This window comes from Drosophila innubila (genome assembly GCF_004354385.1).
Source record: "Drosophila innubila isolate TH190305 chromosome 3L unlocalized genomic scaffold, UK_Dinn_1.0 0_D_3L, whole genome shotgun sequence".
NCBI lineage: Eukaryota > Metazoa > Arthropoda > Insecta > Diptera > Drosophilidae > Drosophila > Drosophila innubila.
The window spans coordinates 4,005,484-4,032,809 of NW_022995376.1; the positions used below are offsets into that span (position 1 = coordinate 4,005,484).

General features: G+C 36.5%; 2 protein-coding genes across 5 annotated transcripts in view; one reads left to right on the plus strand and one right to left on the minus strand.

Moving 5' to 3' along the window:
• The window catches only part of LOC117786368 (ephexin-1), a 32,397-nt gene extending 29,812 nt beyond the window's left edge, over positions 1-2,585 (plus strand). For all 4 annotated transcript variants that reach the window (XM_034624574.1, XM_034624576.1, XM_034624578.1 and 1 more), the window contains 3 exons: positions 62-1,080; positions 1,887-2,091; positions 2,159-2,585. In XM_034624574.1, the coding sequence (XP_034480465.1) occupies positions 62-1,080; positions 1,887-2,091; positions 2,159-2,322 (1,388 nt within the window). In that variant the 3' untranslated portion in view covers positions 2,323-2,585. The remainder of the gene's footprint in view (positions 1-61; positions 1,081-1,886; positions 2,092-2,158) is intronic.
• An 870-nt stretch (positions 2,586-3,455) lies between these two features.
• On the minus strand, positions 3,456-27,113 carry LOC117789247. Its single transcript, XM_034628360.1, has 7 exons — positions 25,900-27,113; positions 11,436-11,691; positions 9,570-10,625; positions 8,037-8,224; positions 5,748-7,974; positions 4,474-4,743; positions 3,456-4,417 (listed from the first exon to the last, which is right to left on the minus strand). Exons 1-7 carry the CDS (start codon positions 26,184-26,186, stop codon positions 4,211-4,213), a joined length of 4,491 nt encoding a protein of 1,496 aa, XP_034484251.1. The 5' UTR covers positions 26,187-27,113; the 3' UTR covers positions 3,456-4,210.
• Between the last annotated feature and the right edge of the window lie 213 nt (positions 27,114-27,326).

Sequence of the window (27,326 nt, forward strand, 5' to 3'; positions counted from 1 at the left end):
AACAAAGAGTTGTCAAAGAAAAGGATTCCCTTGGCTAATCCTGCTTTCAATTCACTTTTAGCAACGCTGACACCGCGGGAACGTGGCTTGCAGGAGGCCAAGTTTGAGATAATGACATCGGAGGCGAGTTACCTGAAATCGCTGAATCTGCTGCGTCGCCATTTCATGAACAACACGGCCTTCTGCGATAGCTCCGTGCTGAGCACGCGGGATCGGAAGGCGCTCTTCTCCTACATTGTGCCCGTGCATGAGTGCTCGGAGCGTCTGTTGACGGAGCTGGAATGTTGCTGGCAGAATAACATCATGTTGCTGGGATTGAGTCGCTGCATCTATGAGATTGCCGAGCGCCATTTCCATGTGTACATCACATTCTGTGAGCATCAGGGCAGAATGGATCGCACACTGCGTCGTCTGAAGGAGGCGAAGAATGGAGCATTCCAGCAGCATCTGGATAAACTGGAGGCGAATCCCAGCTGTTGTGGTCTCAATCTGCACTCGTTTCTCATGCTGCCCATGCAGCGGATTACGCGTTTGCCGCTCCTCATTGATGCCGTGTTCAGCAAGGAGTCGCCACACAATGCCGAGGAATATGAGAGCTGGAAATTAACGTTGGCTCTGGTCCAGAAGATCGTCTCGCAGTGCAACGAGGCGGCGAATCGTTGGGAGCAGGCCTACGAATTGGAACGCATCTCCAAGCAACTGGAATTCCCCAGCCATATACGTGCTCTGGCCATTGCACCCGTCGGTGTGCCCAAGCAGGGCGCCAAGCCACGTTTCCTGGTCAAGCGGGGCGAGTTAACGCATATCATGTGGCGTGGCGACGATGCCAAGTTGACCTTTGGCAAGCGTTTCTCCAAGTCCAGCATATATGCCTTTCTCTTCTCCGATCTGTTGGTGCTCTGCAAGCGCAAAGGAGAATCCAATTTTACGGTGTTCGATTACTGCCCCAGGAGCATGTTGACCCTCGCATCGGGCGACACTTTGCCACAGCTGCCCACCAAAGACATTAAGGATCCCACTAGCAAAAATCTCATGCTGATGACGCTGCTGGAAAACTACGAGCGCAAGACAATTGAACTTGTGAGTACAACTAGAGGAGCTACTAGCCCGAAATTAATTAAATTTGATGGAAATTATTTTATTTTAAATGCAAAATGAAATCAGAGCTCAAATAGTATTCAAAATGATATTTCGTTTGAAAATCGGCTTAGTTTTGCCAGAGCTATGACAGTTTGAAGTTGGTCTGACTTTAGATCTAGCAACTTTTCAAGTCAAATTTTTAGTCAAACTTGACTTGATTTTTTACAAAAAAAATGAAACCTTTCAGAAAAAAGTTTAAAGTGTTGTTTTATACTAATTATGACATCAGAAGTTGATTAAAAGTGAAAACTTGACTTATAAAATTTTGAATTTTCGAAATATCAAAGGGGGGGCATCGAAACCATGATCTAGAAGAAAATTATTTTTTTTACAAAATGAATTAAATTTGAATGCAGAATGAATTTAAAGGCCAAAACATGATCAAAATGACATTCCGCTTAAAAATCGGTTAAGTTTTGCCAAAGTTATAACAGTTCAAAGTTAGCCAAGCCTCAGACCTAACAACTTTACAAGTCAAAATATTTCCTAATTTGATCATGATATTTTACATAAAAATAAAACGTCTCAGAAACAAGAAACAACAAACTTAAGATATAAAATTTAGAATTTTCGAAATTTCAAAGGGGGGACCCTTACCATCAAATTTTCTAAATGAACAAAATTTGAATGCAGAATGAGTTTAGAGGGCAAACTATGATTTTTGTCCAAAAAAGTATTTTCTCTTTCAAATTTATTAAGAATAGATATTGATTATTTAATTGATTATATTGTTTATTTATTTACAGGTGCTGTCCTGTCCATCGGTATCCGATCAGCAGCGTTGGCTGGAGGCCATGCGTCCGCCGGAGGCGGAAACGCCTGGCGAGAAGTTGTACGAATCCTGGGACTGTCCGCAGGTTATTGCCAAGCACAGCTACAAATCTGATGAGCCAGATGTGCTACAGCTGGAGCAGGGCGACGTTGTAAATGTTTCACGCAAGCTGCCTGATGGTTAGTTAAGATATAATATCGTTTGTCATTTCTAAACGAGATTTCTCTCTCTCTTTTACCTCCATAGGCTGGTACCAGGGCGAACGCATTAGGGACGGAGCCGTTGGCTGGTTCCCCGGCAGCTACACCGAGGAGCTGAATTCGTCCCACGTTCGTGCTCGCAATCTAAAGCAGCGACATCGTCTGCTCACCTTCACCGCCACGTATCTGGAGGCACAGAAGGGCAAATGATTGCGATCCAAGTACATCCACAAAGCCATCAACTCCATTCGGGCCACGTCTCAGTTGGCCGAGTATTCAATTATTGTAGTCCATTGAAATAATATATAATTAATTATATATACGAATTAGGAAATGTGATAATTAATTAATTTTCTGTTAAAATGTAAAACAAAGAAAACAGATAAAATCAATTGCTGCCCGTTTAATTTATGTGCATTAATTCTAAATAATTTAAGTGTAACCAATTCAGTCGGAATATAAATATATATATATCATTGTTAACTATGTTAATTATAATTATATAATATCATATATAACAATACATAAGAATTATATAAATCAATATGTATGTACTTGTAAAAATGCTTAAAAACAAAACAACAAAAACATCAATAAAAACAATTAAAATAACTTCTGTGTTTCATATTTTGGTCAAATCGTTGTGCATTCTGACATTACATGTCCCGTTAGGTTCGCCAGGATCAACTTTATCGATTGGCATCAAAAAATTAGGGGTTCATTTAAGTATCATAAACTTGCAAAATTTCGTCAAAAAATCGACTGAAACTGGGAAAAAAGCACAAAATCCTTCATAACTTGAAAAATAACGGGACGATTTGAATGTCCTTCGGCCAATCGATAGCCCTACCCAATACGTATCGATTGACACTTTCAGAAGGATCCTTCAAAGGACTCTCAAGTTATCGCCTTTTTTCTCTATAAACAATTAATAGGTTTATTTTCACACCTACGAGGACTTTCGTCCTTTTTATTTTATTTTCAGATTCGGCATGCTAAAGGCTCTCTGTATGCCAAAGGACATTGGTTTAGTCCTTATTTTTGTGGTGAATTTTTCATAAAATCCTAAAAATCCTTGAATGCCAATCGATAGTCCTGCTTTCTGGGAGCATAAAAAAGCGTGTCCTTTCGCCAGGATGTTGATAGAAGGGGAGAAAAATTAAAAAAACAGAGTATATTTGTTTATTTAGTTACTGCCTGAAAGTAGGCAACACTTTTTTGCATTTATTAAAGATCGCGCGAAAGTAGGCAACAAAATATTAATTTCAGTCTAGAATAAGTTTGCTGAAAGATTAAAAGATAAATATGTTTTTGACAAGTTTAAATGAAAACCAAAATAATGATTGTTGTTTGTTTAGGTTTTTTTTTATCTTTTGTTTCAAAAATACGTATACAAATCCATTGCCTATGCACTTATTGCTAAATACATATAAAGTATGTATCTACTATGTGTGTTTATTGTAGTTAATTCTCGAATGTTAACAATTATTATTAGCTGCACTCTTCAGCTTCTACTAAATGATGTGTGTGTGTGTGGGTGTGTGTGTTTGTGTAGTATATTAAACTTATTTATAAGTATTAAATCGATTATTAGATTATTGCTGTCATAAATTATTAAATCTAAATCAAACACTAAAGGGGAGAGCATGTACAATCGGATTGATAGCGAAACTTGGAGTGCTGCTAAGTCGTGTCCCACAATCATGCCAACTAAAATCTAAATCAAATAATTTACAATACTTCTTCATGTGACTGCGATAAGTGGGTTCCCTAAATTATAACAATTTATAGTAATCATAATAATAATATTATTAAGTGTTTGTGTTTGTTGATGGATGGAAATTAGTGTATGAGTGTTTGTTTATAAATTTTTGTTGTTAAGCTGCCGTATGCCCTAACTTAGAGTAACCTGATTTTACTACACGCTATATTCATATAAAAATATATATCACAAAATCAGTGAAATGAAAATTCGCTGGAGTATTTGCTTGTTTCGTTTTTTGCTTTGGATGAGGCGTGAGATGAATTAATTTGCATTGACGATGATAAATGTAATGATAAATATTAAGGATGATGCTTTTGGCAATGATTTGGTCTGTCATCTAAAGCTGATGCCGCATTTGCGACTGATCTTCGGCGTGTGTATGTAGGCAATGGATAGCAACAGTGGCACATCATTCTCCGACAGCTGCAATGGAGTTGTGATGTCGCTCAGTCGACAGGGATCCGTTTCCAAAAGAAATGCAGCCAATGTTTCCGATTGCAAATAGATCTCTTGCAGCTTTGACTCCAAAAAAGACAGACACTGCAATTGCAAATAGTTTATTAATGAAGTTCATTTTAAAATCGGGTTTAACTTACCTCATAGGCGGGTATACCGCCTACGTGCATGGCTTGAACCGTTTCCAGCATACTCGACACCAATTGAGACATGCCCACCGGTGAGCTTTGTCCTCCGGCATACGGAAACTGCTGCAGCTGTGATGAGATTAAACGTACATCCCATTTGTCCATATCAGCCACAATGGCTATATTCTCCGCCGGCTGTGAGATGAGCGAGGCGGAACGTGCGGCCAGCGCCAGATCCTCGCGTAGATTCATTTCCCACTTGTTGGGAGGAGCACAGGTGCCCTACAATTAAAAAAAAGAAGAAAACTATTAGAGACTGATTTTGAAAGACACTATCATAATTCAAATAATTTCACTTAAATCGAAGAAATAGTAAGAATATCATTTAAGAAAACCAAAATATGGTTGAAAAAAAAGAAAAAATAACTAAGTGAAGAAAATGTAGAGTACTTAAATCAGAAAAAAATAGGTTTTTTAATTTTTTAATTTTCTATTCAATTAGTTATAGAAGCTAAAACCAATTTTGTTTAAATTTTTTTTCTAATTCTTAACTTTTAAATATTTTCTCTCTCAAATCAATTATATTTCTCATTGTTCTTAATTTTGTCATAACCATTAAATTTTCATATTTAAAATCGCAATGTTTAATAATAAATTATATTTGTTTCAAATTGTCTTAATTTTTGCCTTTCCAATTAAATTTCCGTATTTATTAATCGATTCCTTTTTAATAACTTAAGTATTTTTGTATTCTGGTGTTTTAGTAGATTAGCAGTAGTAGACATCTTAATTAATTAACTATTTCAAATCCTGGAATTTTTCCTACAGTTAATTTTAATTTTAAATTTCCCAATTTTTTTTATTTTAATTAATTATATTTAAACTCGGATTCAGCTTATTTTTGTTTACCAATACGTTTACGTTGCTTTACGTTTTTTGTACTTTTTCCTAATTTTTATTTTCTCAATTTTAGTATTCATTTTTTTATTAATATAAATGCATATTGCCATTTTCATTCATTTGTAGTAGATTAGTAGTAGTAGACATCTTAATTTACTATTTCAAATACTGAAATTTGTACTACACTTATTTTAAATTAAATTTCCCAATTTTCTGCATTTTTATTTTAATTAATTATGTTTGATTTCGGATTCTACTAATTTATGTTTACCAATTTTTATATTCTCTACGTTTTTTGTGCTTTCTGGTTTCCTTTTGTTTATTTCCTCAATTTTATGATGAATATTTTAATTTATATAAATTCATATTGTCAGTAGATGTCTCACCTGGAGCACCATGTCGGATACGTAATGATCGCTGACGCTCAGCAGCAGCGATGGAATGAAACCGGCACGCAGTTTATCCCCCGGTGGCTCATCCTCCTGCGGCAGTTCCTTGATGCCAGGGATGGGCAGCTTCAGCAGCTGTTGGGTCTCTTGGACAGCGGCGCATTTGGCGGCCACCGAGGAGACGGAGCTGCGCTGCGAGGGCAGACGCTTGGGCTGCTGTCGGCGTGTGTAACTGGGCGTGGTCAACGCCTCCGGCATGGACTTGAGTGTATCAATGGAGGCAGCCGAGTTGACAGACTGCAGCACACTCGAATTGGACTGGGAGTTCTCTCTCTCTCTCTCTCTCTCTCGCTCACTGTAGCAATGCACCTCATCCGTCTCGAATTCCAATTCGGTGGCATTCGAGGGCGTTTGATAAGTGTTGCCACTGCTGCTGATGTGGCTGCCACAGCAAACCACACAACGATCGCTGCCCACAACAGCAGAGGATGAGGATGAGGATTGCAGGTTGCAACTGCTGCTGGCGGCCAATTCAGCCTGTTGTTGTTGCTGTTGTTGCAAGGTGACACTGCTGTCACTAGACTTGAGATTACAGTTGGAGTTGGAGTTGGAATTGGACTCATTGGCCTCCAGTTTGCTGGCCTTGTCCATCAACAGATCATAGTTGGACATCAAGAGATTCTTGCTCTTCATATAATTGGTGGCAATCTGTGGATATTGCTCGAAATTGAACTTCATGCCCGAATGCTTCTTGTTGGCCATGATGCTGGCATCATGGGAACGTTGATGCAGTGCACACAGCAAAGTGGGCTTCACTCCCTCCGCCTCCGCCTCCGCCTCCTCCTCTCCCTCCTCCTCGTTGAGCTGCTCGTTGCTCTTCTTGAGATTTATCAATGGCTCATTATCACCCAAAACAAAGACCACACCATTGCCATTATCCGTTGTGGTCTGTCTGATTATGCCGTGTTCCCTTTCAATCACTTTCTTGCAATGATCAAAGTGTATCTGCTCCTCGAGACTCACGTTCTCCTTGATGGGCTCAATGCCCCAGTTCATGCGTCCACTCTTGCCCATGCTATTCTGTGTAATCAGATCCGAGAGTGACAAGTGGGAGACACGACTTTGCTGCTCCTGCATCAATGGTTCCTGTATTAGAGGCGGGGAATTGCTCTCCACGGAGTAACTGCTGCAACGACGCTCCAGCTTGCGATTGATGATCTTGACGCCCTGCTGCAACTTGGCCAGATCACTGAGACTCAATCCCTCCTTGACGCCCGGCGTGGGCACAATGTTCCAAAAGAAGTTCTTCTTGCTCCGCTGTCCCGCTTCCAAATTCGCCTTGACCTCATCGAATTCCAGCGCTTCAATGGCGCCATCATCAATGGATGAACTGCCATTCGATTCCTCCTCCACATGCAGTTCCACATTCTCTGGCGTGGTCACAGTCAGTCGTATCCTTCCGTCCTTGCCAGTGCGTAGATATTGCTGAGCCTGCTTGGCCAGCAGCGACTTCTTCTCGATGCCCGTGTCCATCAGATAGTTGCCAATACGCAGCTCCTGCTGCACAAAGTGCGAATCCCTGAAGGCCAGCACAGTGGGTATCTCATTCTTCTTTAAGGTTACACCCATAAACTGAGTATCATCGTCATCCTCCTGCTCCTGTTGGAATTCCTCCTCGTTATAGAGTTTCTTTTCCTCCACATCATCATCATCCACAATGGCATTTAAATTCTGTTTGCAGGTTGTGGTGCGTGTTAAACCTATTCCCGATCCCATTCCCAAGCCAGCTGCTGCTCCTGTTCGTCTCCGCATTGTGGGCGGACTCTTGTGCCGCTCCTGACTTTGACTCTGGCTGACGACCAACTCATTGATCAGCTGCTTGTTGAAATCCTCCCGTTTGGCGGCTCTTCTCACCTCGCTGCAACGTATGAAATATGTGAGCACATTGAGCAGCTTCTCCACCCACATCTTCTCAGCGCCATAGATGATGGTTCTGGCCAATTTCGGTGGCATGCCAATGGCCCCATACAGATCACCCAGCTGTGCCCAGAGTGCATTGTATGGATGCTTCTGTGACACCTGCAACAGCTTCGCACGTCGCTCAATGGCCGCCGAGGAGGCGGATCCATTGCATCCTCGAGAGTTGGAGCTGTTGAAAGCCGACACAGTGGCCACCCAGCCCAGATGATAGGTGAGTATTCCCGTCAGCATGGTGCTTATAAAACTGCAATGCATAAAATGAATATTACTGAAATTTAGCATCATTTATTTCCATTTCCAGCTTACAAATTGGAGTCTTTGGTGTCGGCAAACGAGAGTAGATCGCACAGCTCCTTGATGAATCTCTCGGCCACAGTCTTGGAGTACTTGCTGCCACTGGTCGTGATGCTCAGCCAGACCGGAGTCTTAATCCTTGGCGCCGTAAACAGATCGCTGAACCATTGCTGCGCATCCTGCCACGCCTGAAACATGATCTAGTCAAGAAATTGGGTACAGATTAATATTTATCTATTTTTATTCAATGATTAAGTTATTTTCTTATTTAGTTTAATATTTTTTAATTCATTAATTTATATTTTAAATTAATAAATGCATAAGTATGGAAAAAATGGACAGTGAGGGAAAAAAATCGAATTTTTTAAATAAATAATATTTTGATGCAGAATCAATAAAGAGGCTAAATAATGATCAAAATGGTATTCCGCATGAAAATCGGTCAAGTTTTGGCAAAGTTATGACAGTTTAAAGTTTTTGAAAAAGTGTAAAGGGGTAAGTATGGAAAAAATGGACAGTGAGTGAAAAATATCGACTTTTTTAAATAAATAATATTTTGATGCAGAATCAATAAAGAGGCCAAATAATGATCAAAATGGTATTCCGCTTGAAAATCAGTTCAGTTTTGGCAAAGTTATGAGAGATTGAAGTTTTGAAAAGTGTAAAGGGTAAGTATGGAAAAATGGACAGTGAGTGAAAATATCGACTTTTTTAAATAAATAATATTTTGATGCAGAATCAATAAAGAGGCCAAATAATGATCAAAATGGTATTCCGCATGAAAATCGGTTAAGTTTTCGCAAAGTTATGCCAGTTTGAAGTTTTTGAAAAAGAGTCAAGGGGTAAGTATGGAAAAAATGGACAGTGAGTGAAAAATATCGAATTTTTTAAATAAATAATATTTTGATGCAGAATCAATAAAGAGGCCAAATAATGATCAAAATGGTATTCCGCTTGAAAATCGGTTCAGTTTTGGCAAAGTTATGAGAGATTGAAGTTTTTGGAAAAGTGTAAAGGGGTAAGTATGGAAAAAATGGACAGTGAGTGAAAAATATCGACTTTTTTAAATAAATAATATTTTGATGCAGAATCAAAGAAGAGGCCAAATAATGATCAAAATGGTATTCCGCATGAAAATCGGTTAAGTTTTCGTAAAGTTATGCCAGTTTGAAGTTTTTGAAAAAGAGTCAAGGGGTAAGTATGGAAATAATGGACAGTGAGTGAAAAATATCGACTTTTTTAAATAAATAATATTTTGATGCAGAATCAAAGAAGAGGCCAAATAATGATCAAAATGGTATTCCGCATGAAAATCGGTTAAGTTTTCGCAAAGTTATGCCAGTTTGAAGTTTTTGAAAAAGTGTAAAGGGGTAAGTATGGAAAAAATGGACAGTGAGTGAAAATATCGAATTTTTTAAATAAATAATATTTTGATGCAGAATCAATAAAGAGGCCAAATAATGATCAAAATGATATTCCGCTTGAAAATCGGTTCAGTTTTGCCAAAGTTATGAGAGATTGAAGTTTTTGTAGGGCTGGACCCACCTGGAGAAAGTTCTTATGGTTGATGTAGGCGTGTTCGGTGCTCGCTCTCAGTCTGCTCAGCATGGACTCGAGGAGGGCAATGTGTTCGCTGCAGAAGAGTTCCATTTCCTCCTCGAAGGATTCGCTCATGGTGATGCAGACGGCGAGTCCGAGTTTCGGACGACGCCGGAGATTCGCCTGACGACGTCCCATCTCTGGATTGCTTCTGGACTCGTTGGCACAGTAGCTGGCACGTCTGTATTGAGGTGGCGCCATGTTGCCACCTTCACTGCCCCCGGAGACTTGAGCTGAGTTGCCGGCCGGATTCAGCTGGACATTATCGCTGAGGAAGCCAATGAAGTCATTCTTGGAATGCTCATACTCAAAGGAGGTGCGTAGATTACGCGAGATTCGACGCTGCAGGCAACCATCGCTGGCAAACTCATCCAGATGCGGCGAGCTGGCGAAGAATGTCCAATCGTCCAGACTGAGCTTACGCATGCGATCCGATTGATCGGAGAGCACGCTGCCGAGACTGCTGCGGGTGGAATACTGATATGACCACTGATCACCACTGGAGTAGGCGCCGCCAGTGCCACTCCCACTCCCGCTGGCACTCGCGGAGTAGCCCGAATCCGTGGCATTGCTGTACGTAGAGGAGAAACGTGGTCCGCTGTCCGCAATGGAAAGGGATTGCTGATCCGGCGTTGGAGCCGCGGGCACATCCAATGGCGGCGTCAAGCTCATCTGTCTGCCCACGCTGACACTGAAGGGCATCGAGAAGGAGTTCATCGAGAGGCCATCCATGGATCCATGCTCACTGCAGATGGAACTACGCGGCGTCAGGCTGTTCATCGAGAGCGTGGAATAAGGTGAATGACCAGTTCCTGCTCCTCCTCCTCCACCTGCTCCTCCCGTGCCATTGCCCGTGGGTGTTAGATACACCTGGGAGCAGAGAATCCGCGCCGGTTGTGGCAGCCAATGCACCTTCAATGCCGTGCCACAAAAGGACATGGCCAACGAGCCAAAGACCATCTCACCAATCGGCGTAATGTCCGCGCCCGAAGGACGATTGTGCTATAGGAAGCAAAAATAATCGATTAGAGAAGTTAACTACGATATCGATAATCCTTTAAGTGAATTTATCGTATGTTCTTTTTAAAAAAGTAACCCCGATAAAAAGAAAATAATCTGAATGATTGTAATAATCCTAAATAAATTATTTTTTGCTGCTATAGCCTAGTAAAGGAAATTATCTTGATTTTCAAAATTGTAATTAAACTTTTTTTAACCTTTAAAAAAATAAATACAAATAATAATTATAATCTTTAATATTATTTAGAAAAAATGAACCTTACTTTTGATTGTAGTTTAAAAAGTATTGAAATAAAACTTTAAAATAAATGTATTTTCTAAAAAATTGTATTTTAGTATTTTTTAAGCAGAGTAGAATTTTGTTTTGATATTTGTCCGAGAAAAATTGTTCTAGATGAATGAGAAAATCCGAAATATGCCTTTTTTGGATATAATATTGTGGAAAATGATATATTTTTGTAAAACTTTTATTTAGGGATGCCACAAAAAGCGAGCCCAACTGAAATTCTCCCAAATCTCCATACAATTTTAGGAGATTTCGATTTCTTTGTGTATAAAAGTTAATAATAGCTTTTTAATTTTTTAGCTACGTAAAAAAAAATTGCACATTCCAATTTAAATACAAATTATAGCACTTTTTTTACTTTCTTAATTAAAGTTGTTAAAAAAAATTTTTTTTAAAGTTGCAGCATATCAAATAAAATTTGGCTTTTTTTTATTTTATGCATAATGGTAAATTTTGAAGTTTCAGGAGTTGCTTAGATGTATATACATTTAAATATTTCTGCTCACCTTATAGCCATATTCGGGGCAGACTTCAATAAAATTGCTGCTGTTGTTGTTGGAATGTGCTTTGGCCTGTATTTTGCCATTCTGCAGCGATGTGTATTTCTCATTCTTGAGGAACTTGCCACCACCTGTGGCGCCACTGGATTCCTTAAGCGTCACCTTCTGCAAGGCATGGGAATCAAAGAGCAGACGTCGCCCGTGACTGTCGTCCTCTCTGTAAAGCAACACGCGCACCTGGCTGGCATCGAAGGGGAATTGGCTAATAAAATAAAAAGAGAGAAAGTATATAGGTAAGTATAAGTGTGTACAAGAGAGAGATAGAGAGAGAGAGAGATTGCTAATGAGCTGTAGATGACGCAAAAAATGTTGGCACATTCACATTCAACACCCACGAATCGAATGATAATTCGAATAAACCACCAAAAAGATTTGAGCTCATTGCAGCTTGTTAAGGTCATGAGTCATGAGATTGAGATACAATTGAATTAACAATTCAATTTCTGGCTCAAATGCCAGAAAAGTCAATAAATATGATATTAATTCTATTAAGTTTCAAAACAGAGTTGTAAATATATTCAAATAAAGCTAAAAAATTAAGTAAAGCTAACTATCAGCGCATCTTTAGCTTTAAATATTTTTTTTTAAGTTCAATTTAAAAAAAAAAAGATATTATATAGAAAACCTGAAACAAAGTCATCAAATAATTATTATGATTCGAAATATCATAGTAAAAAAAGCTGCTAAAGTATTAATTATTCTTGAAAATTATGCAGGAATGATAAGAATTAACTATACAAAAGTAACAAAAAGATAAAAAACAAAAAATTATTGCAGAAAAGATAATATAAAAAAAAAATGATTGCAAAAAAGATAAAAGCAAAATATTATAATTCAATTTCTTTGGAAATACCCGAATTCGTTGAATTTTTAACTATCGTAAAACGATAAAAGAAAAGAAAAATTATCATATGTTATAAACATATTGGCATACTAAAAGCAATATGACCCGCTTTTATACTATTATAGAAAAATACAGAGAGAACAGCTGACTATCATATGATATCATAGATGTTAATCAAAGTTGCTTAGAGTGTGACTAATTTCCCGCATCACGTTACGTCGCAGATGGTCAACAATTGCTCATCTTCAAATGAATCCCCAATCAATTACAGAGTCGAGTCTACGTATCGCAAAAAATCTCTATGTCAGATATAAATATACATAACAAATCGTACATCTTTTGACGCTATTCATTGTCAATTGGAGGAGGTGGTAAATTATATGTCCTCTCTATAAATAGAACACAAACGGCACGTGACGATTACTCACCACAATATCAACCTGATAACCCTCTTTTTCAAATATTTCGGTTTGCTTTCTTTTCAAGTTTTTTTTCGGTTGTTTTTATGATGTTAGCACAAAAGATAAGATCATGTTGAGCACGTATTACTTAAGTATTATCGCTTATCGGATTGAACTTGGGAATCAAACAAATACTAACTTGCCAAAAAAACAAGAGAGGAAGTCTATAAATCTAGTATCTTGATATTATAGTACTTGGTAACATCGATTGATCGCTTCATCAGTTGATCGTTGTGATCGGTTTGATCACTTCCTCAACCACTTGAGTCGTAACGCCACAGATTTGAGCTTCTAATTTATTTTTAGTGGGGGGGTTTATAAATGGATTGGTCTAACAATAAGTAGCGCTAAATTGAAACTACGCCAACTGCCTAAATTAGCGCTATAATTAACGAAATTTGTGCTCTTAATGCTTTATGACTGCCTTAAGTGATTGTCGAGGGGGGAGGGAGAAAAAGGTAGGAGAGCGGGGGGCTTGCTTTATTGCTTAATTTTCTGTTTTTATGACACCGCGATAAGAACCGAAAGGGGGAATTTTCTGTGTATGTAAGACACATAGATTAGTTAGTGGGCCCGACTGGATCACGAGTCTAACCATCGCGGCATAGAATCTACAGAGAACGGTTATTTAAAAGAAAATTGTGACCGGACAATTGTATTTTAAATCGGGCGAAGCTTATGTGTATTTAAGAGGCGCCGTATGCATGGGTTTGGGTTTTTAAAAGTTTCCTAATATTTAATTTAACCCCTTTTTTTTAAATTATTCTTTTTTTGTAAAATGAAAACGACATTAACGATTTTGATAAAACTCATAGTTATGATAACCATGGAAATTTCGAATGTTTTGGTATGCGCCACATATTTGGCATAAGTCGTTTTGGCAAGATATTTTGTGTTAAGTATACACAATTTTGGATGCAGTATGGAAATTTAAAATAAATTAAGGCCGGACAATAGTTTTTTTTTTATCAGGGAAGCTTACGTGTATTTAAACGGCGCCGTATGCATGCGTATCAACGGGTTTTAAAAATTTCCAAATAGTTGAACGCTTTTAATTAAATTTTGGTTTTTGGTGATACCAAAAATATATCAATTTATAGAATGACACAGTTCTCATAAAAATGTATATAAACAAGCCTTCAGGCGTCATGCGTTCAACTTGAATAATAACGGCAACTGTAGTGCTAACGGTTAATATAGCTGTTGCCAATAACGGTAATTGCATTTACGAATTTTCATACGAAAATAAAACAACGCGACACACACAATCTTTATGGCCGCGATGCTAGACGCCAAATGAAGTTCAAGGCGTTACGAATCGAAATGGGGAATCCGAATTGGTATCGAAATATTGGCATCGGTGCGTCCCGTTGTGGACTCTCGACAACTGAACGAATGATAAAAACAACAGAAACGAGTAGACAACGTATGAATATAATATGAGTGCTCGTATGAGTACTCGCTTGATCAATATGTATATACTCACAAATACAAAAGTGTATCTGTGAGATACATACGGGTCTATAGCATATAGTATATATATTTATGCAGATAGGCGACGCGCGAGTCGCGATTGTCGACTATGCCGAGTGCTGCCTCAACATGGGGCACGAAGCACGCAGGGGGACGAAGGGGAACGAAGCAATTGACGAGGCAGGCGAAACGAGGAGCACTCACATGATTCCCCCAACGAGCATCACATGTGGACACCAGAGCACCCCACTAACCCACCATCACACCACCACCACCACCACCACCACCACCACCACAACAACAACAACAACACACACACACACACACATTGTCTTGTCAGAGAAGAGTGATGTGTTAATATTTTGTTTAACAAAATGTACAACAACAAAATATCAAGCTGGAAATATAAAAACAAATTAGACACATTTGTGATGGATTAGAGCAGCAAAGTAAGCTAGAAATGGAGACAGAAAGAGACAGAGAGAGAGAGAGCGAGGGAAGTGCTGGCAAGTTCACAGTTAACCTGTGTTGGACTTTGACACCGCTGGTTTAAACCTTGGAGCTACGTGTCGTATGAGCGATCGAACTGCCATTGACCCAGTCTAAGGATTGACGACTTAACGCCAGGCGCAACTCAAAACTTAAGATCAATGACCAAAAAAGTGTCAACAATTATTGAGCGATTTTATTTATTTTTATTATTATTTTTTTTTTTCATTTTTGAAAAGTCATTCATTATTTTATTTTTTAGTTACGATATTTTCTAGTTGAAAAAGATAGATTATATATTATAGATAGATATATAGATAGCTATATCGATTATATATATATTATAATAATAAATATTTTTATGAAAACTCATATATTATTTTATTTTTTAGCTACGATATTTGCTGTTTCCCAAACACAGATTAAATTATTACTATCATATAAGTCCATGATCATAAAACTCAAATAGAGTTCATTGATACCGTTTTATTATGTTTGGGCACTTGCAGTAATTTCACAACTTTTGGCAACCAATCTTCAGATAAACAATCTTTAATTTGATATTGTATTTTTAATATTTTTATATGCAATCTACTTGAGTCTCATCAGCCATATTCGATGTTCTTGAATTTCTTAATAGTTGTAATCACTGTACTTGTGTTTTAGCTGTTATCATTAGGCATGTTCCACTTTTTAAATGAAACTTTCTGTTATTGGATCATTTGGAATAGCGGAAACCGTAACTGTAAACGATACAATCGCAAATTACAGCTATGATTCACAACGGTAAACACTTAAAGTTGTGACATTTGTTAAAAAAAAATATAAAAAAAAACTAAAGCAGAAATGGAACCAATTCTACGTTTCATTACTATAACGAATTGCAAGTTTAACTGGAAGTGAACTGAATAATAACATAACAAAACTGATTTTGGAAGTATTCCATTTCATTTTAAGTAAATATTCTATATACACTTCCAGACTGCAATTCTTTGAAAGTGTAATTGGAAATGAACTGAATCATACGCTAACATATCCAATTTCCAATTACAATTCCAATACAAATTCCACTTAAGTTGAAGCTTTCTTTCTTTTATTTCACAGCTTTCACAGAGCTCCAATTTGCGAGCTTTAAAGACAATTCAAGAACAATTTGCGACTGATATCTACATATGTATGTATGTATATATGTACAATGTACATATAACCTTGCAGCGGGTAATCGAACTCTGTCACGATGCTGCAAATAAATATAGTCAGTCTATATATACAGGGTGCACATACACATACTTGCATACTTTAACACCCTGTGTGTAAGCTTTTGAGAGAGGGGGTTGTCAACTGATTTGGCTTTGCTGCAAGGGCAACCTAAGCTCGCTCTCTCATACAAGCTTACACACTCAGAGCCTCTCTCTCTCTCTGTCTCTCAATCTCTTGCACTTTGCGCACCTCTACTTCCAGTCTCTCTTTTTTGCGCTCTCTTGTGCGCTTTGATCTTTGCCTGCCGCCTCTTGGATCACATGCTTTTTTTTCAGCTACGCAAGCAAAAACAAAAGGCCAACAACAATAATACAAAAAAAAAAAAAAACAAGAAGAAGAAGCAGAAACAATACTAAGCAAATACATTAACTTAAGTATGTATTGTACATACACATAAATATGTACATATGTACATATATTTATGCGCAGTTGTGTTGGTACAAAAAAAAAAGAGACTCTTTGAGCAGATTGCCTTGTTGTTTTTGTTGTTGTTTGCTGGGCCAAGGCAACTGGGGCAAGTGAGGAGCAAAGAGGCAAAGGCAGGGAGGGATCAGGGACAGGGAAGAGGTTGCTACGTTTTTACTATGATTGATATGCTGCATGTTTAGTGCTTATCAGCCAAAATACTTGAATTATGTTAAGTGCCTGATTAGTCCTATGGGATTTACTATAAATTGAGCAATTACGACAAAAAATACCTAAAAAAAATATATATATATAAACAGTTAGGCAAGTAATTGTTTTGACAATGCAAAAAAATTCACATATTTGTTTTATTTTTAAAACTATTTTTAAAATTTTATGAAAGTTAGTTTTCTGTTTTTTACATTTTCTAAGATTATAATTTTTTTCGCCAAGAAAGTTACAGTGAGATATGCAATTGTTTTGACAAAAAACTTATATTCTCTTGGCATTTTCCTTATTTTATTATAAGTACCTATGTATCTAAAAGCATTCTTACGAAAAAAAAATAGTACTTTTTAGTGAGTTTAACTATTTTTAATATTTTTCCTTATTTATTATAAGTACCTATGTATCTAAAAGCATTCTTATGAAAAAAAATAGTACTTTTTAGTGAGTTTACTTAAATTTAATTTTATTTAAATAAATGTGTAAGTTCTTCTCTTTGTCAAAATAATTATGGCACTAGCTTTGTATGTTTATAAGTACAGTTACATATAAGTATACATTTTCAAGACTATATATAGCCTTATATATAGGCTGCAATTTGTAGCCATAATCAAATCAAGCGGCAACATCTTTTAATCGCATTACACAGCGTGTGTGTGTGTGTCTGTGTGTGTGTTTCTTAGTGTGTGTGAGTTTGTGTCTTTGTGTGTGTGAAAGAGAGCGTGCAAATAAAAACAGATTTCCAAAGCGACTACAACAAAGCAACAGCTACAAATACAACTACAACTACAACAACAGAAACAGAAACAACAACAACAACCAGTTGCTTCATACAACAAGTCACATGACCAAACCGACCCAACGATGGCGACGATGGCGTCGCTGCCAAAGCCAACGCCAACGCCAACGTCGCAGCCAACGTAGGCTGAACGACAATGAAAATGACAACAAGCTCGCAACGCAAGCAGCGACGTCGACTGCGTTAACCACAGCAAAAACAACAACAACAACAAATTGACGACTATCATTATTATCATGAGATGCAGCTACATTAAATAGATATAATAAATATATATTATATTTATATGCATGTATTTATGCACATACAGCTAGTCAAGTAATTGTTTTGACCAATTTATAAATGCGCATATATATATTGCAAAAAAAACCTTTACTTGTTTATTATTACTTTTTGAAAATATATTTTAAATGCTTAAATAGTCTTAGAGCAATAAAGTAAAAATATACTATGAGATCCCTTTTTATATGTGCATTTCTTATTTGGTCAAAACATTTTCAATTCCTATATTTTATTATCCTCTACAAAAAAATACCTTTAGTTTGCTTTTACTTTTTTTAATTTATATAATTAATGCTTATAGTTCGAAAGAAATAATTTAAGAAAGTATCTTATATTTAAGATTACTTTATGTTGCACTTTTAATATTGTCATATTTTATTTTTCGAAAGAAGTTCCTTTACTTATTTTTCATTATTTTTTTAATATGTTTAAAATGCTTATGATTCTTAAAAAAAATTGTAAAACTAAATTATGAGATCCCTTTTTTAAATTCACATATTTTATTATCCTCAACAAAAAAATACATTCACTTGGATTTTACTTTTTCATTTATAGTATTAATGCTTATAATTATAAAAAAAAAAGTATCTCATATTTAAGTTTATTTTATGTTGCACTTTTTATTTTGTCAAAACACTTTTTGGACTCACTGTACAAGTGCTTAAATCAATAGGCAAAGAGCAAACGACCTTCACCCCCGCCAAACAGCCCTCAATTGAAGTGCGCAAATAATCGAATGTCAAGTTCAAAGCAAATTGCCAAAAGGCGTTGTCTGTATTTGTTGTTGGTGTTGTTGTTGTTTTCGCTGTTGTTGTTGTGGTAATTGGCAACGTTGTCAGGTCCCAGGCAAGTGGGCCAGGTAATAGCCCACAATAACATGAGAAATGTATCAGGCAAACAAATGAGTTAACGTCGCGACGTCGTAGTCGTCGTCGTCGTCGTCTGATTGCCAAGTGACACTTGAAGCACAATGCTAAAATCAATACAAACACAAGCACAAACAATGAATGAAGCACAGCCCTCGAGATCACACGCCTGCCGCCCCCTAACGCCCCCACCCTTCCCTCTCTGCACAAAATGATCAATGAATAGAATCAGTAAAAACAAAAGAATACCAAAAGTCGAACCAGTTCAACAAAACACACAAGAAACGTATGCGGGGGAGTTCAGCTATTGATCATGTGACGTTGGATTAGCAAACCTACACGTATATATATTTTTATACATATAAATATATCTGATGTATAGCGTGAGTCAAGTTGGGAGCGGTCAACCAAAAAAAAATAAATAAATAAATAAAGGTGACGAAAATAAAAGCAGTAATTATTGCGTTTCACGATAAATGCACTCATTTAAATGTGCTTAAAATCTCAGCGAAAGTCAATAAATAAATAATCATAAACAGTGTCAACACATTAGGAATAGCTTAAAGGTGTAGCAAAGTCAATTGATCATGTCTAATTATACACACAATGAACGTCAACAATAATTAAAACTTTAAAATGCAATAAAAAACTAAATTTTTAACATACAATTTTATTTATTTAAAATAAACATTTACAGTTTCACTTTAACATATTCTGTACAGAAATTTGCAATATGTAACATTAACAGCGTCACTTAAACATAAGTCTGTAAAGTACTTGTTCATCTATCTAACAGTTAGATTCAGACCAGAAAAAATATAAAATGTCTTTTAAAGCCAACCTTAATTTATAAAGAAAAGAAAGGTAGAAGATGTAAGTCCCAAAAATTAAATTCTTTATCCTTAATATCGCAATCTTAGAACATACTTATGCGCTGTTTAGTTTATTAACAGAGACAGACTTGCTGGTGTACTTTCACTGAAATTAACAGCGCCACTTTAACATATTCCGTACATTCTAATAACATCTAGATTTACTGTTAAGCTGAATTATTAACATTAACTGCGTGCTATTAACATCCGAAAGTTCTCTTAAACTGTTGAAATAGTCTCTCAATTAGCAAACCCAATTTCAAGATTGCAACAAAAGAAAAAGCCTCATCAAGTGGGGCAACATAATAAATCTCAGCGATTTTGTTTATTTTTGTTTAACTTTTCGGCTAAATTCGCTTTAAAATGCAGTTTTATTATTATGGCTTCAATTTCGCAATTGCAGTTATAAATTGATAGAACTATAATCATAATGTCAAGACGGCAGATGGAATTGATTGCACGATTTTATGATGAATGATTTATGTATATGCCAAAGTGATATGATGAGGTATAAACAACACAAGAGTCCAAACTGGACGTGAACGGAGCTTAGCAGCATTATTTACACCTGGACAGCGAGCACTTTCTACATATTTATTATGTTATTTGTTTTTTTTTTTTGGGCATTATGTCTAATTTGACGTTGCTTGTTGAAAAGCAAAAGCAATTTTGTTAGCTGATAATTACCAACGACTGCGACAGCGACGAGCGTAGACAACGCAGCGCGTCCAGCTATCAGTTCCAGCGAAGAGCAACAACAACACTGACAACAGTGACAACAGTAACAACAACAGCAACAGCAACTAAAAAGCAAAACAACAAGCAAAGCGATGAATGCGACGACTCACTTCTCATATGACTTGGCAGACCACGAGACTTCGACTTCACACATGAAGCCACAGTGGCAAAGTCGACAGCGTTGGCATTTAAATGTGATTATACCCTGTCAATTGCAGCCAGCAGCTGTGGGGTATATTAGCTTAATAAACAACTGTTGCAACTAAGCATTAATCAACTACAATTTAGTGCTTAAAGCCGCATAAAAAAATAATTTTGTATATATAAGCTTTTGCTTAAACTTGTTATAAATTTATCTTAAATCATTACTAATATTAACTAAATTGAAAAACACAGGCTTTAAGCTGCTGTAACTTTTAAAGGTTTTAATATGCTTTTAAATTGCTTTAAAAATTTTAATTATTTTTTAGATTATATTAAATTTAAATTTCTTCAAAATTATTATAATTGATTTTAATAAAAATTTATAGGGCTTTAATGTGCTTTTAATTGCTTTAAATTGTTTTACATATTGCTTAAATGCTTTGTTTATTGAAAAAAAAAAACAATTTATTTTTAAATGACAATTAAATATAATGCAAATGCAAAAGCACATTAAAAGCTGAACAGATATTATTTAAAATATAAAAACTAAACTAAACTAAATGATAATCGTTTAACTACTGAAATTAATTGCTCGAAAGCTGCATAAATAATTGTTGTATATATATTTCAGCTTAATTTTGATTTAAATAGTTCTTAAAAAATGCTTAAGCACATTAAAGCTTAATAGATAATTGCTTTAATGAGCTTTACTGCTGTTAAATGTTATCTTTCACTTATAGGATATTAATAAGTCGATGTTGAAAATACTGGGTATGGCAAAAAAACATATGGATAGACATACTTATTTATATATATACAGCCACCCATATACTCCCTGATAATAAAGCAGGGTGCTTGTTTGCACTGAGACACGGGGCTGCTGAGACGCAAATATTATTGCCCCACAAAGTACACAAAATTCAAAAAAATAATCTCAAGGGAAAGAAAAAAAAACAAAACAAGTTAAATAACAAAAAAAAAAAAAAATAATGGACATGTGGTCAAAATGCTTGAGAATAACCAGACATTTGGGCGCCCATTAGCTGATCTAGTAATGGGTTCCCCCGCATGTAAATACATGGAAATACCATATAAGCCCATAGGGATTTCGGGGGGCCATTATTATTAATAGGGCATGTGAAGCGCTAATGATTGATGTGAGCTCGTGTGTGTATTTTATTTGTTTAAACAATTTGCGCTCAGTTATCAAGTAACGACTTTAATGAATTTTCAATTCCAATTCACAATCAATTTTTGGCGCACGGCGGACCCCAAAAAAAAAGGGTCTAAACGATATTATTTATAACATCCGGATGATTGATTTATACGCGAATTTGATGAGCAATCAAATCAAACTAAATATTTCACACGATCCCAAACAACAACAAAATATAATACAAAATATAATAGATAAAAGAGAAGAATAAAAGAAGCAACGAAGAAAAGACTTTGTTGGCATAAAGTTTCCACAATCGAGTGCTAATTGCGGCATACTACGAGTATATCCGATTGTAAAGTTATATAGATATACTATATATATGTACATGCACATATGTTTATTTAGTCCACGTGCTGGTTTATTTGTCCCTATCTTTATCTATGCAGCCCTCTCTTTTTCACTATTTTTTGCTTATTCTGGTTAATTCGTGTGAAAGTTGGCAATTCACTCAGAAATTTATCGGAAATTATTAACCACGTGCTAATAACTGTGCATACTATGGAAATCCGTGTGTGTGTATATTTTAGATATACAGTTAGTCCACAAAGTGTGTTGAAAAATTAAAAATAAATTCACAAAAAAAAACTAAGTTCAATAAAAATTATTTCCATTCCCAAGAATAAAAAATAATATAAAAAATCAAACCGGATCATGAACCGAACCAATTTCTTTAAAAAATGTTTGGTTCGAAAATAAAATAATTATAAAAATTTTATGTTTTTCTAATATTACTCAACTATTTATGACTTATGATAAAAATAAGTCATAATTAAATCTCCAAATAAATTTTAAAATATTGTCAAAACTTGAATTTTGTTTAATAGAAGATTTTATTGGTATTTTTCTAAAAAAAAAATTGATTTTTTTGTATTAAATTGAACAAAGGTTCGAACCCAAGCCTTGGGTTCAGGGGGTATATAAACCGGTTATTTTACGAGTCCTAACCAGCTTTTACCAACATTTTGGTGGTTTGCAGCCCTTTAAAAAATAATATTTTTTTGAAGCTTTCAAATTTCAAATTTTCGTTACAGCACTTTCTTGACTAACTGTATATTTTTGGGTATGTGCGTCAAATGACTTGGCTATTTGGGTTAGGGACTTGACGCTGTTGAAACACATGATGCGGCTTCGTCTGGTTTTTTTAATAATGTTTGTTTATTTTTTTTTGTACGGTTGACTCTTAAATTTCGCGTATCGAATGCGAATGTCGCTGTCATGTCATGTGACCAACTTGGCTAGCAAATGTCTAAATATGGACATGACTTGGCCATGATTCACTACGGAAAAGGGGAGGGGTGACTGACTCGACTGTCGCGACTGACACTGCAACTAGTTAACATAATTATGTAGCTATAATAATAATTATGTTTGCTTATGACTATGATCAAAGATAAAAATAAAAAATACAGTCTAGTATTTACTTTAGAATTTCGTCGCAAGCCAAATGGAAATGAACGATAACACACTATATACACACACACACACACTACACTACATACTACACACTAATACACTGAGAACCACGCGCACAAGCTGATGGAAATTTACCCAAGCGTGTCACGCTGTCTAAACAATTTAATAAATTCATTTTAACTGTCGACAAAAAAAAGCAAAGCACACAAATTTATTTATTTGGTTTACAGCAATCAAAAACTGACCTAAGACAAGCTTTAAAAATAAATACACCCACCGAGACACTAACCCCCTCACCCTTCCACCGCCCCACCCACACCAGTGGCAACAGTTAGTTTAACAGCTACAACAACATTTAAAGTTTACATTTAGCAAAGTGCAAAAACCCCGCAATTAATTAGCAGAGTGAAAAGTTTATCACGTGATGGTGAATGGAGCAGAACAGCAGCTGTGTGTATGTGTGTGTGTGACAGTGATGGCCATAAATATATATACAGTTCATCAAGTAACTGTTATGACAATTTTAAACAAGTTCGCACATTTGTTTATTTATTTTTAAAAATACATAGTTAAGTTAAATTAAGTTCTTTTTTATTTTTTTTTTAAATATAGCCAAGAATAATAATTGTTTTCATGAATTAAGCTTTTTCTTATTTTTATATTAAAAAAACATTATTAACAAAAATTAACAAAATCCAATGGGTTCAACTATTTATAAAAATATAAACAAAGACGTTTATTTTTCTATTAAGCAAACTGCAACTTCACAAATTAAGAAATTACTTTACTTTTGGGAAATAAAAAAATTTACCATCTTGTTTATTTATTTACATACATATTTTACTTAAATATAGATTGGTTGCTTGTGGTTTTAAAATAAATTGAAATGATTGAATTAAACAAGATCTTTTGATTTCAACTGCTTTTTAAATAATAAAAAGTCTATATATTTTATTATTTTTGTCAAAACAGTTACTGGACATACTGTAGATACCTCGTGAATATGTATAGCTTTATGTATTGGCCAATATACACTTGAAAGTGCCAAAAGTCAAATGATATATGCCATTTTTCATGCCTTATCGGGCATTTGGGGGGTATATGGGTCTAACACACCACCCCCACTCCCACTGCCACCATCTCCCCCGTATCACCACCCCCTTCCCCTGGTTGGCTACATGTGTTGATCGCGTTAATCGATTTAACAAACGATTCGCGCTTGTTGAAAACTGAATGGGGCAATGCAAATTGTAATTGAACAATTGAAAATGCTGTTATTAATATTGTGATTGTTGTTGTTGTTGTTGATCGAGTCACACACACACCAAGACACAATCAATAAGCAAACAAACAAATAAGAACAACAATCAGAACGGTTGACAACAAAGTGCAAGCGTTAAAAATCAACATTACAAATGCATACTGCATAAACAAATAAACAGCACTCGTAATAAATAATAATTAAATGAATTAACAGGGAAACGTCAAAGTTAATTACACATACGAATTGCAGATACCCTACAAAGCAGCTGCAGCAGCACAAGAGTAATCCCATTAAGCTAAAAGGAATGATCCAACTGAGAATATCCTACACTGTAAGGGAAAACACACACACACACACACAGACCCAGAGTACGTCACAGAGCAAAGGCAAAGGCAACAACAAAATGTGTATGACATAATAATCACGAGAGCAGGCAGCGACTGTGAACGCCGATTAGCAAGTCATGTGATTCGTTTTTATTTACATTTGCGCCTGACATCCGCCGCTGCCGCAGCCCTCTTGCCCACACATGCATACACACACACACATACAGGCACCCACAGTGCCCCCACTGCCGATCGACAAGTTGGTGAGCGCGCAAGAGCGAGCGAAAGAAAACGAGAGCGAACTAGTTGAACAAACGAGCCAAACACCCAGTGAGCTTGCAAGTAGACAGCAAAAGAGTGAGAGAACGTGCAAGAGAGCGAGCGCAATAGCACGGGTTAGTAATAGTGTTGTTGGTTGGTTGGAAGGCGCACCTTTGACTTGCACTTTGACTTCCAATGGCAGAGCAACAGTAATCTATACACACACACACACACAGCAGACAGACGCAATTTGGACCCCACACAGCATTGCATTTTTTTTGGCGTACGTGACGAGACGATTATCGAAGCATTTGCCAAATGTTTGCTGGGTTTATTGTCCCTGTTTGCGTTTGCCAATTTGCGTACGAGACACAAAGAGGAAGAGATAAAGAGCGGCGCGAATTGATGCGAGTGACAAAGGCTAGGCAACAATGGAAATGCTTTCCTTCCACTCACTACCTATACAAAAAGTTCGTCAAAAAAGTATTTTGACAAAAGAAAAATAATTTTAATCGAATTCCTATTTTCTCAACTTTCTTGACTTACAGTACATACAGTAAGTCATGTAATTATTCTTACAAAAATTGTGAAATTTAATGCGTTTTAATATTTGAAAAATAAAAATCCAATTTGCATATTTTGTTCTTTGTCAAAATAAATACTTGACATACTGTAAGTAATTGTATGTGCATTAGTATGCGTGTACTTTATACGTTTTGCGTTTTTGCTGCATGCATTCATATATATATATATACATATGTATGTATGCAGCTGTCTATTATACCAGGGGTTTGTGCGCCTTTGTTTTCAACGTCCTTTATCGGCGACTTAATGCCAGGTGTCAGTTATGGCTTTACCCACTGACGTCAGAGATGAGAGCGTGACCGATAGTGTGGCCAGACGAAGCGACTATTAAATTTCACGTCACGAGCAAACACGACACGTGCCGATGATCTTCAACAGTTATACAAATATACATTTGTAGATAGGTAAATAGTTTTGTATATGTGTGGGTGTGTGTGTGTGTGTGTGTTTGCACAAACAAACAGACACTCAAACAAACACTTACCTTAGATAATTTCTGGACGTTTGCGTAGCTTTTGCGGACGACGAACTATTATTGCCGGCATTTCCAGAGGCAGTGGCAGAGGCGTGTTGTGTACGTGATGCCGCCTCCGCTACTGTTGTTGTTTGACTATAATTTAGTGTTGTCGCTGTTGTTGTTATCGGTGTTGTTGTTGTTTGAGGCGCTGTAAACTGCGCTGCCTGCGTGGGTGTTGCGGTTGCTGCTACTGCTGCCGCTGCGGTTGCTGCTGCTGGTACCGACGGAAAGAACAGTTTATTCAACAAGGCCATAATAATAGACAACAATCATTTATTAAACACATCTGGCCAGCCAAACAAAATTATTGCAATTCACTTGAAAACAATTGCTCTGCTCTGCTCTCTCTCTCTCTCTCTTCTCTGTCGCTCTCTGCTTTTCCGTTTTTCCGCTTGCCTTTCTTTCGCTTGTCGCTGTCTTTGTTGTTGCTGTACATGGGTGCAGAATGGAAAGAAGGGAGCGAAAGGGGTTGGCAAGTTGGCACACAAAACAAAACAACAACAAAACAAAACGCACTCAAGATTTTCTTTACACAATCAAAACTTTCGCTTTGCACTTTTCTTTTTTATTTACATTCCCATTTACTTGTATATGCATACATATACACACACATTCACATATACACCTATACGACGTATGATGCTGCTCTCTTTTGGCAAATGGCAAATGATCTCTTCCTGTCTTGGCCAAATTAAAACCACACACACACACACGCGCGCTGTTCTTTTTGATTGAATATTTGCTATTTTTGTGTTTCGCGTTCCGCAGATATCATTAAAATCACACACGCGGGGGGAAATTGAGGTGTGTTTTGCCAATTTCACAAGCACTCAATTTTTTGTATATATAAAATGTGTTGCATTTATTATTTTCGCACTTTTCTATCAAAATATTTAACGATTTTTCGCGCCCGTCGCCTTCACTTGTATTTATTGTTTGATTAACATATAGACTTCCGATAAACATGCATTATAAACATTTCGTGTTTCGTTTTGCGGCGGGCCAAAGCTTTTGTTGTTCAAACAATCGACTTGATTTGTTGGTTTTTCATTTCACGCGCTTCCGACCGACGTGCTTCCTGCTCGACGCCAAAACAACAACAAATGTTATTCTTCTTGTGATGCTAGCGACCGCAACGTCTGTTGTTATACTGTTATACAAATACTTAAAATGTCCATGTTATTGCTCAGCTGAGCTGTTTTTACTCAAACGAGCTGTTAAGCTTAACATGGCATGTAAATGTAACTTTAACACAATGCTATCGATAACAGCTGTTGTTTAAGAGTAGCCCTTGGACTGGGTGGCAGCCGTTAGAACAGGTGGCAACGTCTTAAGAATCAGAATTAAAAAAGTTATTGGCGCGCGTTTTGAAAATATAATCAAATGGTTTTCTT

Bases quoted from the DNA above. Each gene is read 5' to 3' on its own strand.
- LOC117789247 (XM_034628360.1), bottom strand. From the start codon at position 26,186: ATGGCCTTGTTGAATAAACTGTTCTTTCCGTCGGTACCAGCAGCAGCA. The intron at 10,626-11,435 runs GTGAGCAGAAAT...TGCTTCCTATAG, and splicing joins GCCCCGAATATGGCTATAAG to CACAATCGTCCTTCGGGCGC. The intron at 4,744-5,747 runs GTGAGACATCTA...TTTTAATTGTAG, and splicing joins TATCCGACATGGTGCTCCAG to GGCACCTGTGCTCCTCCCAA.